This window comes from Palaemon carinicauda, chromosome 14 (assembly GCF_036898095.1).
Source record: "Palaemon carinicauda isolate YSFRI2023 chromosome 14, ASM3689809v2, whole genome shotgun sequence".
In the NCBI taxonomy this organism is placed as follows: domain Eukaryota; kingdom Metazoa; phylum Arthropoda; class Malacostraca; order Decapoda; family Palaemonidae; genus Palaemon; species Palaemon carinicauda.
The window spans coordinates 38898985-38916484 of NC_090738.1; the positions used below are offsets into that span (position 1 = coordinate 38898985).

At 35.8% G+C, this 17500-nt stretch overlaps 2 protein-coding genes across 3 annotated transcripts in view; one reads left to right on the forward strand and one right to left on the reverse strand.

Annotated features, from left to right (window-relative positions):
• LOC137653171 (uncharacterized) overlaps positions 1-10206 on the forward strand; it is a 152743-nt gene extending 142537 nt beyond the window's left edge. Inside the window, exon 4 of the mRNA XM_068386549.1 lies at positions 9380-10206. Within this exon, the coding sequence (XP_068242650.1) occupies positions 9380-9451 (72 nt within the window). The 3' untranslated portion in view covers positions 9452-10206. The remainder of the gene's footprint in view (positions 1-9379) is intronic.
• Positions 10207-14067: 3861 nt separating this feature from the next.
• LOC137653527 (innexin inx2-like) overlaps positions 14068-17500 on the reverse strand; it is a 10483-nt gene continuing 7050 nt past the window's right edge. For both annotated transcript variants that reach the window (XM_068386999.1, XM_068386998.1), the window contains 3 exons: positions 17311-17500; positions 15323-15504; positions 14068-14929 (listed from right to left, as the gene is read on the reverse strand). The exon at positions 17311-17500 is cut by the window's right edge and continues 38 nt beyond it. In XM_068386999.1, coding sequence (XP_068243100.1) covers positions 14749-14929; positions 15323-15504; positions 17311-17500 — 553 coding nt within the window. In that variant the 3' untranslated portion in view covers positions 14068-14748. The remainder of the gene's footprint in view (positions 14930-15322; positions 15505-17310) is intronic.

Consider the following 17500-nt stretch of genomic DNA (forward strand, 5'->3'; position numbering starts at 1 on the left):
CTTCCCCCTTCCTGTTGGCAGGGCGGGGCTCCCCCTTCCCGCTGGCAGGGCGGGGCTCCCCCCTTCTCGCTGGCAGGGCGGGGCTCCCTCCTTCTCGCTGGCAGGGAGCGGCTCCCCCCTTCCCACTGGCAGGGCGGGGCTTCCCCCTTCCTGCTGGCAGGGCGGGGCTCCCCCTTCCCGCTGGCAGGGCGGGGCTCCCCCTTCCCGCTGGCAGGGCGGGGCTTCCCCCTTCCCGCTGTCAGGGCGGGGCTTCCCCCTTCCCGCTGGCAGGGCGGGGCTCCCCCCTCCTGCTGGCAGGACGGGGCTCCCCCCTTCCCGGTAGGAGGGCGGCGCTCCGTCCTTCCCGCTGGCAGGGCGGGGCTGCCCCCATCCCGCTGGAAGGGCGGTGCTCCCCCCTTCCCACTGGAAGGGTGGGGCTCCTCCCTTCCCACTGGTGGGGCTGGTATCCCCCCTTCCCGCTGGGGGGGGCGGGGCTCCACACTTCCCGCTGGCAGGGCGGGGCTTCCCCCTTCCCGCTGGCAGGGCGGGGCTCCCCCCTTCTCGCTGGCAGGGAGCGGCTCCCCCCTTCCCACTGGCAGGGCGGGGCTTCCCCCTTCCTGTTGGCAGGGCGGGGCTCCCCCTTCAACCTGGCAGGGCGGGGCTCCCCCTTCCTGCTGGCAGGGCGGGGCTCCCCCCTTCTTGCTGGCAGGGCGGGGCTCCCCCCTTCCCACTGGCATGGCGGGGTTCCCCTCTTCCTGCTGGCAGGGGTCACCGGTCTCACCTCTTCCTGCTTGCAGGGGGGCTCCCCCTTCCCGCTGGCAGAGCGGGGTTCCCCCCTACTGCTGGCATGGCGGGGTTCCCCCTTCCCGCTGGCAGGGTGGGGCTCCCCCCTACCCGCTGGCAGGGCGGGGCTACCCCTCTTCCCGCTGGCAGGGCGGGGCTCCCCCTTCCCGCTGGAAGGGCAGGGCGCCCCATTAAAAAATCTAAAAATACTGTAATTATATATATATGTATATATATATATATATATATGTATATATATTATATATGTGTATATATATATTATATATATACACATATATGCATATACATATACCTTCATACATAGTTGTCGTAAAGTTTGGAGTATTGGCAGTAGCCTGCTAGACACAGATCCCGATATAGCAGGGATAAAGTGACCCTTAAAGGGCATATGACAAGCAATAATCTAAAAACAAAAATCAGAATCTTCATACTGGAATTTTCAGCACAGTTTGAGGGCTCTATGAGGGTTGGTTCTACATGTCGTTTTCTCCTGTAGTATGGTGGAAACTCTTAAACTGGACTTTTGAATCTTCTCAGGAATGGGTTCAGTCATACGAGGGACTAATTTCAGGCCATCATCTTTACAGAATCCAAATTCTTCCATGTAAATTCCAACTGTGCTTTGAACTGATCCAGTTCTATAAACATCAGACACCAGCTGATCAAAGTTGTCTCAGTCGCCATGAAACACTGTTCCTTCAGGTTGATCCTTAACCACATCACTATTACTGATTACTGAAACACTTTCAACCATGTATATGCCAGGACTGTTTCAATTTCAAAAGAAAAAACATAGGCCTCATAATTACCTAGTTTGTTTAGGAAAGTAGTTGATTGTTAAGATTTGATGTATTATTATTTTACATCGAACCATATCTAAAAGTACTTTTTCTTTCATCGGTGACTTGAACAAGGCTAATGTCGAAATAATCTAATGTAGCTATTAACGGAAGGAATACTTTAGCTGCGATACTCCAATAATTTCTATACAATTTTGCGGATTCATGACATTATATATACATATATATATATATATATATATATATATATATATATATATATATATATATATATATATATGTGTGTGTGTGTGTGCGTGTGCGTGTGTATTCAGTATTTGCAGTGGATATTCGAAACGTCAAATGATAAAACAGAATGAAATATGGCAACTCGATTTGTAAAATTTTAATGCTTTCACCAGCAAAAACTCCCCGTTGCTGTCTTTGATTCGCTAAGGTTGGAGAGGGCTCCGCCCATTTCATAGTAATAGTAAGAAGAGCAACACCTTGCCTGTTTTGTCACGGGAACACTAGAGACATCTGACGAAAGATTTCCCCAGAGTGTCGGCGTTCTTTTGATTCTAACAGTACGTTAACGCATTTAAAGGTCGATCGTGAATGGCAGAGGAAAGGGACAGTGACAACGCCCTAGAAGACTAACTAGCACCCAAGGCCCCTCTCCATTCAAACTAAGACCAGGAAGAGCTAGGAAATGGCTGCTCAGGACTCGCCAAGTAGACCTATAGACCCTTGCTTCGCTCACATAGATGGCGAGGCTGCAAACACTACAATTAACTATCGAGCTTGAGAGAGACTCGAACCTCAGCCCAGCAGTGTCTTCACATACAGTACTAGTCCACGTACGTATGTATCTCAAAACATCGGACGAGACTTCCGTTTCCTTTGTTTCGACAATGTTAATTAAAACCGAATGAAATCATTCTTTTCAATTTAATCCAAAAGGAAATATTCACACAAATACACACACACACACACACACACATATATATATATATATATATATATATATATATATATATATATTGTCCCACCCAGAAGAGAGGGAGTAGTCATGCCCTGGAGAGGGGTGGAGTTACCACGAGAGGTACAATCGGAAACCACACTCACAAATTGCCTATCCAACGGGTTGTAGTTAAGGAGGGAGTGGAAGGGTTGAATATGCCTGTATGTGAATGAATATGAATATTCAATTATTTAGAAGTCTTTTTTTCGGCTCAGGTGTAGGCTATATATTGTTACTAGTCCACTACAGAACTAGGCTTCCGTCATGTCCTTCCACTCGCACTCGTCAGTGTGTGTGTGTGTGTGCGCGTGAGTGGAATGACCATATATTATTAACTCTCTAAACTACGGTGGCTCAAGATAAAAAAATATGGTGACTAACTCATTTATTCTTTAGCTGTGGAATTGAATGAACACTACAGAGCTATAGCGTTGTACATACTGGTAATACCTACTGTAGACACCGCTACAATAACATATATAAATGGCTTTCTACTATATCCTAACGTGAGGGAGCGTCACTGTATGGGTCCTGGTGGGGAGGTTTGCTAAAAAAAAAAACACGCCCTTGAAACAAGGACGCAACCCCTACAATGGTGTCTAAGTGGCAGAGTTAAGTTGAAAGTTAATAAAAGACCACAAGAGGCTAGCACCTAAATTTCCTAATATGATACATTCTAGTCTCTTGGGAGTATTAATAAATCCTGCTGACTTGAAATATCACCAATGAATAATGATTTGCGCATTTCATGAGATCTTTGCACAGTAACACACCCTTAATATTGATACATCAGACACTGACGTCGAAAATCACTTTATCTGTAGACGCCTTCAACTTGGTAATCTCAGAATAAATGCATGGTCATTAGCAATGTTATCTAAGCTCTAATCAATGGCGTTTTCAGTTATTGGAATTATGGGACATCTCTTGACGGCTAATCAATAACTAAAGTTGCTCTGACAATCAGGACACCGTTCTGTTACGCGGTTGATATTGATATCATTCAACTTTACGTTTGTCGTGTAGTGCTTAAACAAATAAGTTGATGGGAAAATGTGTGGCCACTTTCACTAAGAAAGCACCAATTAAGATTTGCATTGATATTTCTGAAGCTCAGAATTGTTTAGTGAAAGATAAATCCCCTTATTGTTTTACATGCCTACCGGAATGTTGTGAGCAGTTATAAAAACAAAACTAGAATCGTTAGATCGAAAAATTTCGATCCGAGGGTGAGGTACGTAGGCCTACGCTTCAATTTTGACTTTAAAAGCCTATCATTCCTCCTCACTATTATTATTATTTAAGCTAAAACTCTAGTTGGAAAAGCAGGATGCTGTAAGCCCAAGGGCTCCAACAGGGAAAAAATAGCCCGGTAATAAAGGAAATAATATTGTGACTATTGCTTAATAAGCCATCTGAACACGTTATAAACATATTCCTTGATATCCTGTGTTTTTTTTTTTTATCAATTTTCTAATAACCTAGGTACTGTTCGCCAAAAAATAGCAGACTGTTAAACAGCAGAAGATATATATACAGTCCATGAATATTATTCACCTTTTCACAAAAATCATTATATAGTGAATATCCTTTCTTTATTTTCAATAGCGATGGAATACTATGCGATTAGGAAACTCGGTATATTACTATTCTATGATTTCAAACAAACTCGAGATCCCTTATACATAAAAGAGTCCAGCTAATGTGAAACTTATTACGGTAACAATGTTGCTTAAACGGCATAACGTAAAACTTATGGAAAATCATAAATATCAAATAAGGTGTGCAGGGTTACATAACAATACGTAAATTAGCATGACTAATATGTTGAATGCACATTTCAAATGACCGTTATTTTCAGCTTCACATTAATATAGTAAAATAAGGACCAAACAGGATGAATGCATTATTTTCCAATACATAAACTATAAAAATACGAATTCATCCTCTAAAATGAACTAAAGGGGCTGTATTTCCCTGATGGAGCCCTTGGGGTTATAGCATCCTGCTTTCCAACAAAGGTGGTAGCTTAGCAAGTAATAGTGGTAGTAGTAGTAGAAATAATAATAATAAGAAGAAGAAGAAGAAGAAGGAGAAGAAGAAGAAGAAGAAGAACAGTGGTCATGCTAGCAGTACGGGGAGAGGAGGGGAGAGGAGTCAGGGAAGTAACAGCAGGACTATGAAATTAGCCCATTTCATCGCCCCGCTGTTACTTAGTACCATCACACCGATTAAAGCCCTTTATTTGAAAAAAAAAAAAAGTACAGGTTGATCTTTTTCTTGACAACCATAAACTGTTTCCTATCTAATATCTAAAGTGATTGGAGGTCACCACTATCATATTTAGTTTTATGCTCTCGGGTTAAACCTAGCATTTACCCGGTATCATGGTCATTGGTCTATCTACCCAATTGCCACCTATCTCTTAGCACCTAATGCAAGAAGTCACACCTGATGATGGAAGAGATATAGCACGTCTACAATCATCATTGAACCACGGTTTGTCCTTCATTCGGTACCTTAGCACACGAGAAGGGATACGCCTATCAATTATGTTGACTAGATTCTCATTCAAAGGGACAACAGGATCTACACTATTATATAATTGTGACCAATTCAAGCACAAAAGATCATGTAAAATCCCATTCCAGTCTGCTTGGGACTTCATATAAATTTTACAGGAATATGATAAATCAGGGACAGGCTGCTCAGTCTTCACTAATAATGAAATCAAGGCATGATCAGAAGTCCCGACTGGAGAACCAACCTTACTAGTTATAATGCCAGGGGAGTCGGTGTATACGAGGTCCAAGCAATTACCAGACCAGTGAGTAGCTTCATTTATGATTTGCTCACATATATACATATATATACTTATATATACATATATATACATATATACATACACATATACATGTATATATACATACACATATACATGTATATATACATACACATATACATGTATATATACATACACATAAACATATATATATATATATATATATATATATATATATATATATATATATATATATATAGTACACTGCTATTTAGTATTCCCTTCTATATGCAATTTACCATTCAACCTTTTATCAAGACGATTGACATACTCTAGTTTTAAACATGGCACTTTCCTTTTATACGGATAAAACTATTACATCGTGTGTGTGTGTATATATATATATATATATATATATATATATATATATATATATATATATTATGCAGATATTATACATATATACAAATATATACATATATATACACATTTATACACATATACAAATGTATACACATATATACATACATATACATATATATATATATATATACTTATATATACATGTATATATACATACACATATACATGTATATATACATACACATAAACATGTATATATACATACACAAACATGTATATATATATACATACACATACACAAACATGTATATATATACATACACATATACAAATGTATACACATATATACATACATATACATATATACTTAGATATACATGTATATATACATACACATATACATGTATATATACATACACATAAACATGTATATATATACATACACAAACATGTATATATATACATACACATAAACATGTATATATATACATACACATAAACACGTATATATATATATATATATATATATATATATATATATATATATATATATAGTGCTGGTTTAGTATGTGGCCTACTTTTTGAATATGACCTACGAAATTCTATCTGTTTTAGTATGTGGCCCAACCTAACCTAACAAGCCAGGTAGGCCACATACTAAAACAGAATAAAAGAGGCGGCCACATACTAAACCAGCACCATATATATATATATATATATATATATATATATATATATATATATATATATATATATATACATATATATATATATATCTATATATATATATATATATCTATATATATATATATATATCTATATATATATATATATCTATATATATATATATATCTATATATATATATATATATATATATATATATATATATATATATCAATAAAACAAATTGATTTTCACAATGTTTATATTTTTCGATCTCAAAATAATTCGAGTGAAAAAACTTCTGGCATTTGTCCTTAAATGTTGCTTTAACCGTTATACCTTATTATGGTAAATCGTTCTCTTGTGTCTATGAAATACATCGCAATTATGAAAAGCATCCACTTACTGGTAATTGTTTATTCAGCCGGTTATATGCATGTGCTCGTAGACAAATGTATAAAGTTTAGTCAAAATTATCAATAGGACCATTTAACGCCATGACAATGATAATCAATTAACTATAAAATAATTAAATGAATACCCCTGTAACATATAAGCTTACTTGATATTGATAAAGCCACCCGTTGTGATATACTACCGCTAGTGTTACTGGGTTCTCTGGCCGGATAGTACTGCATTACATCCCTCTGGTGACTGCTCATTGTTCCTTTGCCTACACTTACACCGAATAATCTAAATTATCCTTTACACATTCTCATCTTTCGTCATAAACTTATGAGCCGTAACCAGATCGGGAAACTACTATGTAGTACTGTCTAGTCAATCAAAAGGACCAAAAGCAGTAGAATCACATCGGGTAGCCGGTGCCTTGGCCAGCATACTAACTATAGTAGTCCAAGGCTTAAAGAGGAAGTGCAGTTATAGGTCGAAAGGAAGCTTTATAAACTTGTTTAGTGCCTACAGTGCACCTCAATGCACATACTCTCGGCATTCCTTCAACTAATTTTAATCTCTACCATTCAGGATAACCTCTGTAGTACCACAATGCAATTTAAAATGGAAAACAAGAGCGTGGACCGAAAGTGAAATAGAAAGAACAGTATTAAGAAAACCTGTCTTGATGGCCAAAGATAAACTAATGGAAAAATAACCTTCAATCAGTCTGTTAGTGATAGTAAGAACTGTATACTATTTTACATGCCTATTATTAAGTCGCCTAAGAGACCTGTCATGGTTTCATTAAAAAAAGTTCACTGCGTAGGCCTAGGCCTATGCATTATACAACCTTGTAATGTCATGTGATCCTCCCCGTTTAAATTTTCTATTCTCGCATTTACACACACGAATCCTTACTTACACTAAACAGAAAGGGAAAATCGAGATATTTAATCTAAAACCCAACGATGTTAGCCTAATAACGTAGTTTGGCTGTTGGCTACTTACCTTGATCAATCTTCAACATCTCAGGAGGAATGGCCGCAGTTCGTTATTCCTCTTGTAATATCGACTAATATATTTCCATTACGGGATATTTGGTTGCTAAAACTATCAAGTTACTAGGAATGACTTCAACGCATAAGACAACCTACAATTACTTTTATCACAGCACTTAAAATAGTAAACAGTCCCGAAGGAAGTTACCTTCTTCCACCGTCGAGTTCAACCTCATTCTCAACTTCTAGAAATAAAAGTCCAACGCTGCCGAATACATCGAAATGGTCTTGTAAAACTCTTCCCAAACCTCATTTCGACATGTTTATGTCAATGACCGTGAAAACTGACCTCAAAGTAAAGACATTTCTTGCAAAATGCTCCGTAATCTCAGAGCGTTTAGGTAAACGCTTGTCACTTGGTAATGCCCCGGAGCTAAATCCCGCCAATTTTCCAAGTCTGAGCTGAGTGACCACAATGTGAGTTGCCATGTGTTATTTTATTTATAATAATGTGTATTTTCTTTCTTCTTTGACAATTTAAATAACTACTGGTTTATAACTGGCTGTTCCAGTCAATAAGCAGTTATGTGCAGATTATTCTCCCATACGCAATGCTATTTAATTAAAGTTAAAAATAGTGTAGTATATGGCAACAATGTCGATGGTTTCATTAGCGATTGCAGGTACAATTTTGAGGTATAAGTTTACACGAACTAAAATTTTTCTTTTCTTTTAATAATAGATAGTATCTAACCTAATTTTATATAAAAGGCAATATATCAAACCATTTATACATAAAACGTTCATGAGAAGGGCAAAACGAAGAATTCCACTATATTAACCTTACAGTCTAAACATACAAATACAATGCAAGCGGTGTATTGATGCTAGACCATAAAGTAATGAACTATCATCACTTTGACTGTCATGTCGTTACCTTGAAACAATGAACTAAAGTTTATTATCAATGTATTAAGTGCTTAACGTAAATTTGTTATATCACATGGATGCAGACAATTCTGCTTTCATTTCGTCAACTTTTGTTCCATGATGACCGATTGGAAAAGCTCAAACATTTACTAATTTCAGTTCGTATATATATATATATATATATATATATATATATATATATATATATATATATATATATATATATATATATATATATATACTGTATATATATATATATATATATATATATATATATATAGAGAGAGAGAGAGAGAGAGAGAGAGAGAGAGAGAGAGAGAGAGATGTGAGCGGTAGTGCACTGTATTCACATTTGCTAGATTCGTGGTTCAGCTGACCCAGCTGTGAATAGCTAAATGGCATAGGCTTGTGACCTCGTCCCTGGAGAATTTCTTAAAACTAAACCGTTTTAATGTAGTCCTCGTAAACGGGGAAATGGGCGTATGGTGTGAATATATAGAGTTAAGGTTAAAGTTGTTATCTTTAATCTGTCATTTTCTTGTCGATCGAACGGCGGTAAGGCTGAAAGGATTATTGCTTTGCAAATGTAAATTTCGTAACATCTTGTACTTAATCATTCACCTCGGGTTATCTTATTTATTAATATACTTTTTTTTTCAGGGTCCAGGTCAGAGCGACCGCCTCAACCAAAGGAGTGCAGCTTTTATATACGGACCTCACATCCTACTGTAACAGGACTGGCTGTTACGTCTCTAGTTCTCTTCCGAGTTTCGACCTTACCATCACACCAGGATCCTGCCCTCACACCATGGCGTTCACTCGAGCTTCGGTGTTATAACGTTACTATTTATGAATGAACTAATTTAGTCATGATAACTGATTCTGGTTTTGTCAAATTCAAATTTATGAACGTCTTGCCTTTAGCAAGACACGGGCTCTTGCACTAGGGCAGCCCGTAAATAGGTAGGTTATTTCAGTGTTGAATAACTTTTAAATGGTTTTACCAACAGTTCGTTTAAATCTGTTTAACTGTTGCAATCATGACTGTTTGTCTAATGGATCAGTAACAATTTTCGCAATCACTTTTTTTACGGCTATTCTTCTAGTTCTTTTTGAAGGTTACAACATACAGTTCATACTGCATTATACGGATGCCCTCCGCTTAAAACTGTTTTTATCATCTAAATTGCATTCATAAATGGATAATTTAACAAATAACACAAATAGTTTTATAAACGCTTGAAGATAGTTTTTCAATCACTTCTCCGTGAATTTAGTTTCTATTTTTATTCCTTATATATTAATTACAAATCCATCAGTAGGAAACAAGGTACAGAATTTAGGATTATAATAAGCGATAGTCCCAGGTTAGATATTTTTTATCTCATTTTGTGTACTAATGACAATAATAACTGCAAGAGGGTATCTAGGTCAAATCCGAATCATGATAAGCGATAGTCCCATGTTAACTATCCTTCAGCTCATCTTGTACTAATAACAATAACTGCAAGAGGGTACCTAGGACAAATGTTTCACACTCAAAGTTATTAATTAATCACACTAAATTGTAAGTGTGTAGAACTCGGAACACAGAAGAGAGATTGGATTCCAGTTTATAACACTTGACGAGCACTTTCCACTGGAACAGGAACATCGGCCTACGTTCTTTTATCAAGTACATACTTTTATTAAGTACATATAGGACTTGATGACGGCATTAGCCCACTTATATTTTAATTTATCTTCTAATTTATTATTATTTATTAGCTTGTTTTGTTACTTTGTTAAATGCTGACTTCATGTTGACCAGGACACTTATGGTATTTTTAGTAGAATGTTTCTACAAATGTGCATTGGATTAGAAAGGAGTGAATGGGCATAAATACATATTATTAGAACCACTGGTTCTTGTGTAAGAAAAATAAAATCAGAATGCATCCATAGAGTACCAGTACCTTCATAGTGTAAACTGTGTGTGTGTGTGTGTGTGTGAGAGAGAGAGAGAGAGAGAGAGAGAGAGAGAGAGAGAGAGAGAGAGAGAGAGAGAGAGAGAGAGAGATTTACTCAAAAAAATTGTTCATTGAATATATATATATATATATATATATATATATATACATATATATATATATATATATATATATAGAGAGAGAGAGAGAGAGAGAGAGAGAGAGAGAGAGAGAGAGAGAGAGAGAGAGAGAGATTCTCTCAGAAAATTGTTTATTGAATATATATATATATATATATATATATATATATATATATATATATATAAAAGCTATAGATATAGATATATATATATATATATATATATATATATAGAGAGAGAGAGAGAGAGAGAGAGAGAGAGAGAGAGAGAGAGAGAGAGAGAGACGTGTCTGTTCAAATTGTGTTCAAGGTTCTTGTTAACTCAAGTATCTGAGTTTGAAATCCTTTTATGGGTTAATATCTAATATTTTCTTTTTTATGAAGTATATTTTAAAACTAAGATACATTGATATCTATAAATGTCCAATGATGATCTTAAGCTTTAATGTTTTCGTTTTTGTTGTTAACCCAAATAAAATTGTAATAAGATTTAGGGTAGTTCTTTTTCCATCCTATTAATATACAATATGCACAAAGGCAGCTATATATATATATATATATATATATATATATATATGTATATATATACATATATATATATATATGTATGTATATTTATGTGTATATATATATATATATATATATATATATATATATATATATATATATATAGTGAAAAAACCGCGATTGAGAAAGGAGTTAGACAGGGAGACTCCATCTCTCCTAGATTATCAAGAGCTTGCTTAGAAATTTTTAAGAATTTAGATTGAGAAATTGTAGGAATTAACATTAATTGGAAATACCTTGGCAACTTTAGATTTGCAAATGACTTAGTTCCCTTTAGTGAATCATGGGAGGAATTGTGACAGAAGATTTGAATAGAAAAAGCAGAAATGTAGGACTGGAAACGAATATGAGTAAAACTAAGACAATGTTCAATGATAATGCAAAGAGATTACAAATAAGAGTTATGGACGATTCTCTAGAAATTTTTAATGCATATACGTACTTAGGACAGACAGTACGTGTTTCCCCGAGATAATGAAATGTAAAATTCCAATTTCTCTAAAAAGAAAAACTTTCAACCAGATGGTCCTACCGGTATTAACTTATGCATCAGAAACCTGTAGCCTCACTACAGCCTTAGACTATAAGTTATTTACAACTCAAAGAGCTATGGAAAGAATAATAATGGGAATAACTCTAAGAGAAAGAAAAAAAGAGCAACATGGATATGAGAGCAAACTAAAGTAGAGGATATTCTAATATCATGTAAGAAAAAGAAATAGACATGGGCAGGACATATAATGAGAATGGCAGATAATATATGGACATTAAGTATAACAGAATGGGTCCCTAAAGACTGCAAACTAAGCAGGGGAAGGAAAAGAAGACGATGGACTGACGAACTAAGAAAATTTGCTGATATAGACTGACGTAGAAATAGTTGTACATTATAAGAACAGCGTGTCTTATGCTGTGGAGATTTTGGTCGGTGCAATTTAGCTAAAATTCTCAAAATTTGTAGCTGAGAGAGAGAGAGAGAGAGAGAGAGAGAGAGAGAGAGAGAGAGAGAGAGAGAGAGAGAGACTATTACTACCCTAAATTTCGATGGACATTTATCTAATGAGAGAGAGAGAGAGAGATCCTATTACTACCCTAAATTTCGATGGACATTTATCTAATGAGAGAGAGAGAGAGAGAGAGAGAGAGAGAGAGAGAGAGAGAGAGAGAGAGAGAGAGAGAGTCATTTGGTTTAGTTTAGGGTGAAATTCCGTTTTTTGTTGTATAATAAAGAGAGAAAATGAGAATATAGGGCTACAACGACATCGTTGTACTCATGTACCAAACGGAAAAGATACAAATTATAAATATTTAAAATAAATAAGCAATAATTAAAACCACCGAAATTGAAGTAGCCTACAAACACTGTCCCTAAATAACAAGCAAGAAAATACTGAATTCATATTCTCCCTTGTTATAACAATGGATATTTTCTCGATATAGACTATAAACGATGATATTAGCAATAAAGAAATTGGTATGTATTCGAAAGGAAGACAAGAAGAGTTGGAAGACCCTGGCCTACATGGCTAAGGACTATGAAGTGTGAAGTAGGAGCTGATGAATGGAGAATTATTCATTTAAAAGCTCAAGATAGAGACGACTGGCTAAATCTAACCGAGGCCCTTTGCGTCAATAGGCCTAGAAGATGACGATGATTTGAAAGGGACACAGAAGGCAAAGAAACACTAGAGTTCCCTCACGTCATAAATGCCATCGTCATTGTCCCTTGAAATTAATAGTTTTTTTTTTTCTGACATTCTCTTTGTGAGATTGAGTCATCCTATGGTGCTGAGTAGGCCTACTATTTTCACATAGATATATCATTTTCCCTCTTTTTCTTTAAAAGAAAATCTGTAAACCAATGTTAAGCATTACTTTGCTACGGCCTAGTTTGAAAAATACAAATAACTTAGTGTTCAATGTATTTTTGAGAACAAATAAAGATGTATGTTATATCCTTATGTGTATTTGTATGAATAAGCTGGCCAAACAGTACTACATTAGATCCCTCTCTCTGGTTACGGCTCATTTTGCCTTTGCTTACACATACGCTGAATAGTCTGGTCTATTCTTACCACATTCTCCTCTGACCTCGTACACCTGACAACACAATTCTTCCCTCAAGGGGTTAACTACTGCACTGTAATTGTCCAGTGGCTACTTTTCTCTCGGTAAGGGTAGAAGAGACTCTTTAGCTATGGTAAGCAGCTCTCCAAAATCAAACCATTGTTCTCTGGTCTTGGGTAGTGCTATAGCCTCTGTACCATAAGCCGTCACTGTCTTGGATTAGAGTTCTCTTGCTTGGGCGTACACTCTGGCATGCTGTTCTATCTTATTTCTCTTCTTATTCTTTAAGTTTTTATAGTTTATATGCGAAGGATCTAATTCAATATTGCTACTGTTCTTTAAATATTTATTATTCATTAGGCTATTCTCTTTTAGTTTATCTATTTCCTTGTTTCCTATCCTCACTGGGCTATTTTTCCCTGATGGAGCCCTAGCTTATAGCATCTTGCTTTTACAACTAGGGTTATAGCCTAGCTTTTAATAATAATAACAATAATGATAAAAATATTAATAATGATAATATATATTAACAAGTAAAATAATATTAACTTAGAATATAAGTAGACTACAGTACACCTAAAAAGAATTATTATTGATCTGTAAAAGACAAAAATTCCACATGAATCTCAAAGTAAATAACAAATTTCATTTTAATTATTTATAATAAAACATTTACCTTGAGCTGTCCTTGGCTTTACGCCTTTTACAAACTACTATATAGATTCCCTCTATAATGTTCAATCTCCATTATCTACTTAAACTTTCGAAGAATAATGTCCCTCTTAACATTACGAATAAAGTCTGCAAATCGTAGTGTGATAATTAATCAATTAATTAATTATCAGTATTCTCAATAAATTCCATGTTTTAATAATTTCAATACAACGTCATATTAAAAAACAAATGATTTTGCTTATTAAATCCCTCCAAAAATATACCCCATTTTACATCTATGCCCTTTTGCAAATCATCCTAACGATGCCCTTGTCAAATACGTATCCTTCTTTATTTACTAAATCTCGTGTTTTGATAATTTTCATACAAAGCTATGCTAAAAAATAAAAAATAAAATTTACACATTAAATCCCTCCAAGAATATTCCCCATTTTACATCTATGTCCTTTTGCAAATCAACTCATGTCCTTGTGAAATACGTATCCTTCTTTATTTACTCATGCCCTCTCTGTTTTTGCTGATCCACTCCCTGAAGAAGGCCATATTTTTAAATCCCTCCAAGAATATTTCCCATTTTACATCTATGCCCTTTTGCAAATCAACTCATGCCCTTGTGAAATACGTATCCTTCTTTATTTACTCATGCCCTCTCTGATTTTGCTGATCCACTCCCTGAAGTAGGCCATGTTTTTCCTGAAGTGGAGCATCAGGAACCAGTCGCCGTAGTTGCATTTCGGTAGGATGTGCTGAAGGTCGATCTTGGACTGGTTGTCTTTGGCCAAAAGGACCAGCCACGTGTTGCGCAGGGTTGGACTGAAAGGAAAGGATAGATCAATTAATCGAGCATGTATAGACAAAATAATAATAATAATAATGATAATAATTATTAATATTATTATTAGTAGTAGTAGTAGTTATAGTAGTTGTATTATTATTATTATTATTATTATTATTATTATTATTATTACTATAGCTCCTGCTATTTCTAAATTATACAACGCATATAATTGTGGATTTTAATACCTATTATTATTATTATTATTATTATTATTATTATTATTATTATTATTATTACTCGCTGAGCTACTGACCTAATCGGAAAACCAGGATGCTATAAGCCTAAGGGCTTCAACAGTGAAAAATCTCTCAAAATAAAACTTGCTCACAAGGATACCCTCCAAAGCCCAAAACGAAAAAAAAACTTACACGAGGAACAAGATGATATGTAGAAGGAGGAAAACCCCGATGAGGCAGGCTGTCAATGTATACACCAGCCACAGGAAGATGTAAGTCTTCTCATTCACGATGTTCAGAGGAAGGACGCACATCGAGTCGTGCTTTTGGATGGTACCTGAAGCTCCGTATTTATACCACGTACATTTGGCAACCTGCAAGGAGGGTATGTCGAAAGTTTGTATCATGTTTAACAGTACTGTTCACCTTATAACCTTCTTTTCCATTATTCATGGTTATTTTCTATGTCGTTCTAAACATGAGCATTGTAAAGATGTGCGTAAATTTTTAAATCAAAATAAGAAAAGACAACAAAATCAATCTTGAAGACTATGCCATGTTTAGTATATCAAACTTGAAGACAATGTTATGATTAGTATATCAAACTTGAAGACAATGCCATGTTTAGTCTACTAAACTCGAAGACAATGTCATGTTTAGTCTACTAAACTCGAAGACAATGTCATGTTTAGTCTACTAAACTTGAAGACAATGTCATGTTTAGTATATCAAACTTGGAGACTATGCCGTGTTTAGTCTACTAAACTTGAAGACAATGTCATGTTTAGTCTACTAAACTTGAAGACAATGTCATGTTTAGTCTACTAAACTTGAAGACAATGCCATGTTTAGTCTACTAAACTTGAAGACAATGTCATGTTTAGTCTACTAAACTTGAAGACAATGTCATGTTTAGTCTACTAAACTTGAAGACAATGCCATGTTTAGTCTACTAAACTTGAAGACAATGTCATGTTTAGTCTACTAAACTTGAAGACAATGCCATGTTTAGTCTACTAAACTTGAAGACAATGTCATGTTTAGTCTGAATATCTTGGTTATTAAAATTCGTAGTAATATATAGTTATATAATCAGTCATGAGCTTTCACGCTTTTTCTAAAGTGCCTCTTCACCTAAAGCATGATAACAATAATTGTAATAGTAATAATAATAACACGAATTGATTGAAGAGGGAAAGCAAAAAAGAAAGTGTTTCAGGCGGATATGATATATGCAATCCTTTCTATTAAGCATTGAAAGTCTATAACCTACTTCTGAAGTTCTGTATCTATAGTATAACTATTTAGTAATTCCAATAATTATCCCTTTCTATATGCTAACATCCACTTTCTGACCAGATAAGAAATCTCTGCTTGTAACTATAAGAGATACGATTACAATGGCAACAACTACGAATTACAGCAGCAGTAAGAATTGTTATATTTTGGGCTAAGGCTTGGTAAGTCCTTTCAGCGATGAGCTTTAACAAGGGGAAAATTTCACAGCTACACAATGATATGAAATAGAGGTAGACAGCAAGATGAAGAGAAAGTAGTAACAGAGGAAAGAACAAACAAGAAATAATGCAGACGTAGATCGGGATAATGACAATGAACAATATATTAATACTAGTAGTAGTAGCACTGGTAGTGTGAGTATTAGTAGCTGTGATGTCATTGCAAAAATATTACTAAATGAACAGATAATGGATGCATTTGATAGGCGACAAAATTCCCAATAAGACCAAGGACGCTTTCCTTTCAACTACCTTAAATGTTTCGGGCTGATTTCAACTGACCTCATCAAAGCAAAAGCCTTCTGTTTCGATCCTACAAACGTTGACAAAAGGAACTAGTCAAACCTTATCAAAACAAAATCCTTTTAATTCAACCCTACCAATATTAACAAAAAGGAACTAGTCAAACCTTATCAACACAAAATCCTTTTAATTCGACCCTACCAATATTAACAAACAGGAACTAGTCAAACCTTATTAACACAAAATCCTTTTAATTCGACCCTACCAATATTAACAAAAAGAAAGTAGTCGAACCTTATCAACACAAAATCCTTTTAATTCGACCGTACCAATATTGACAAAAGGAACTAGTCAAACCTTATCAAAACAAAATCCTTTTAATTCAACCGTACCAATATTAACAAAAGAAAGTAGTCAAACCTTGGGGAAGATCTCATTCAGAGGATTGTCTGGGTCAGACGCAGGCTTGAGCAGGTAGCTGATGGCAGCGGGACCGAAGCTGAAGAACTCTCCTCCCAAGAAGGCGTTGGTGAAGAAAAGGTTCCCGACGGAGATGGCGAAGGAGAAGATCTCGCACATGAGGAAGGACGTAGCGTAACTGCGATGGGTG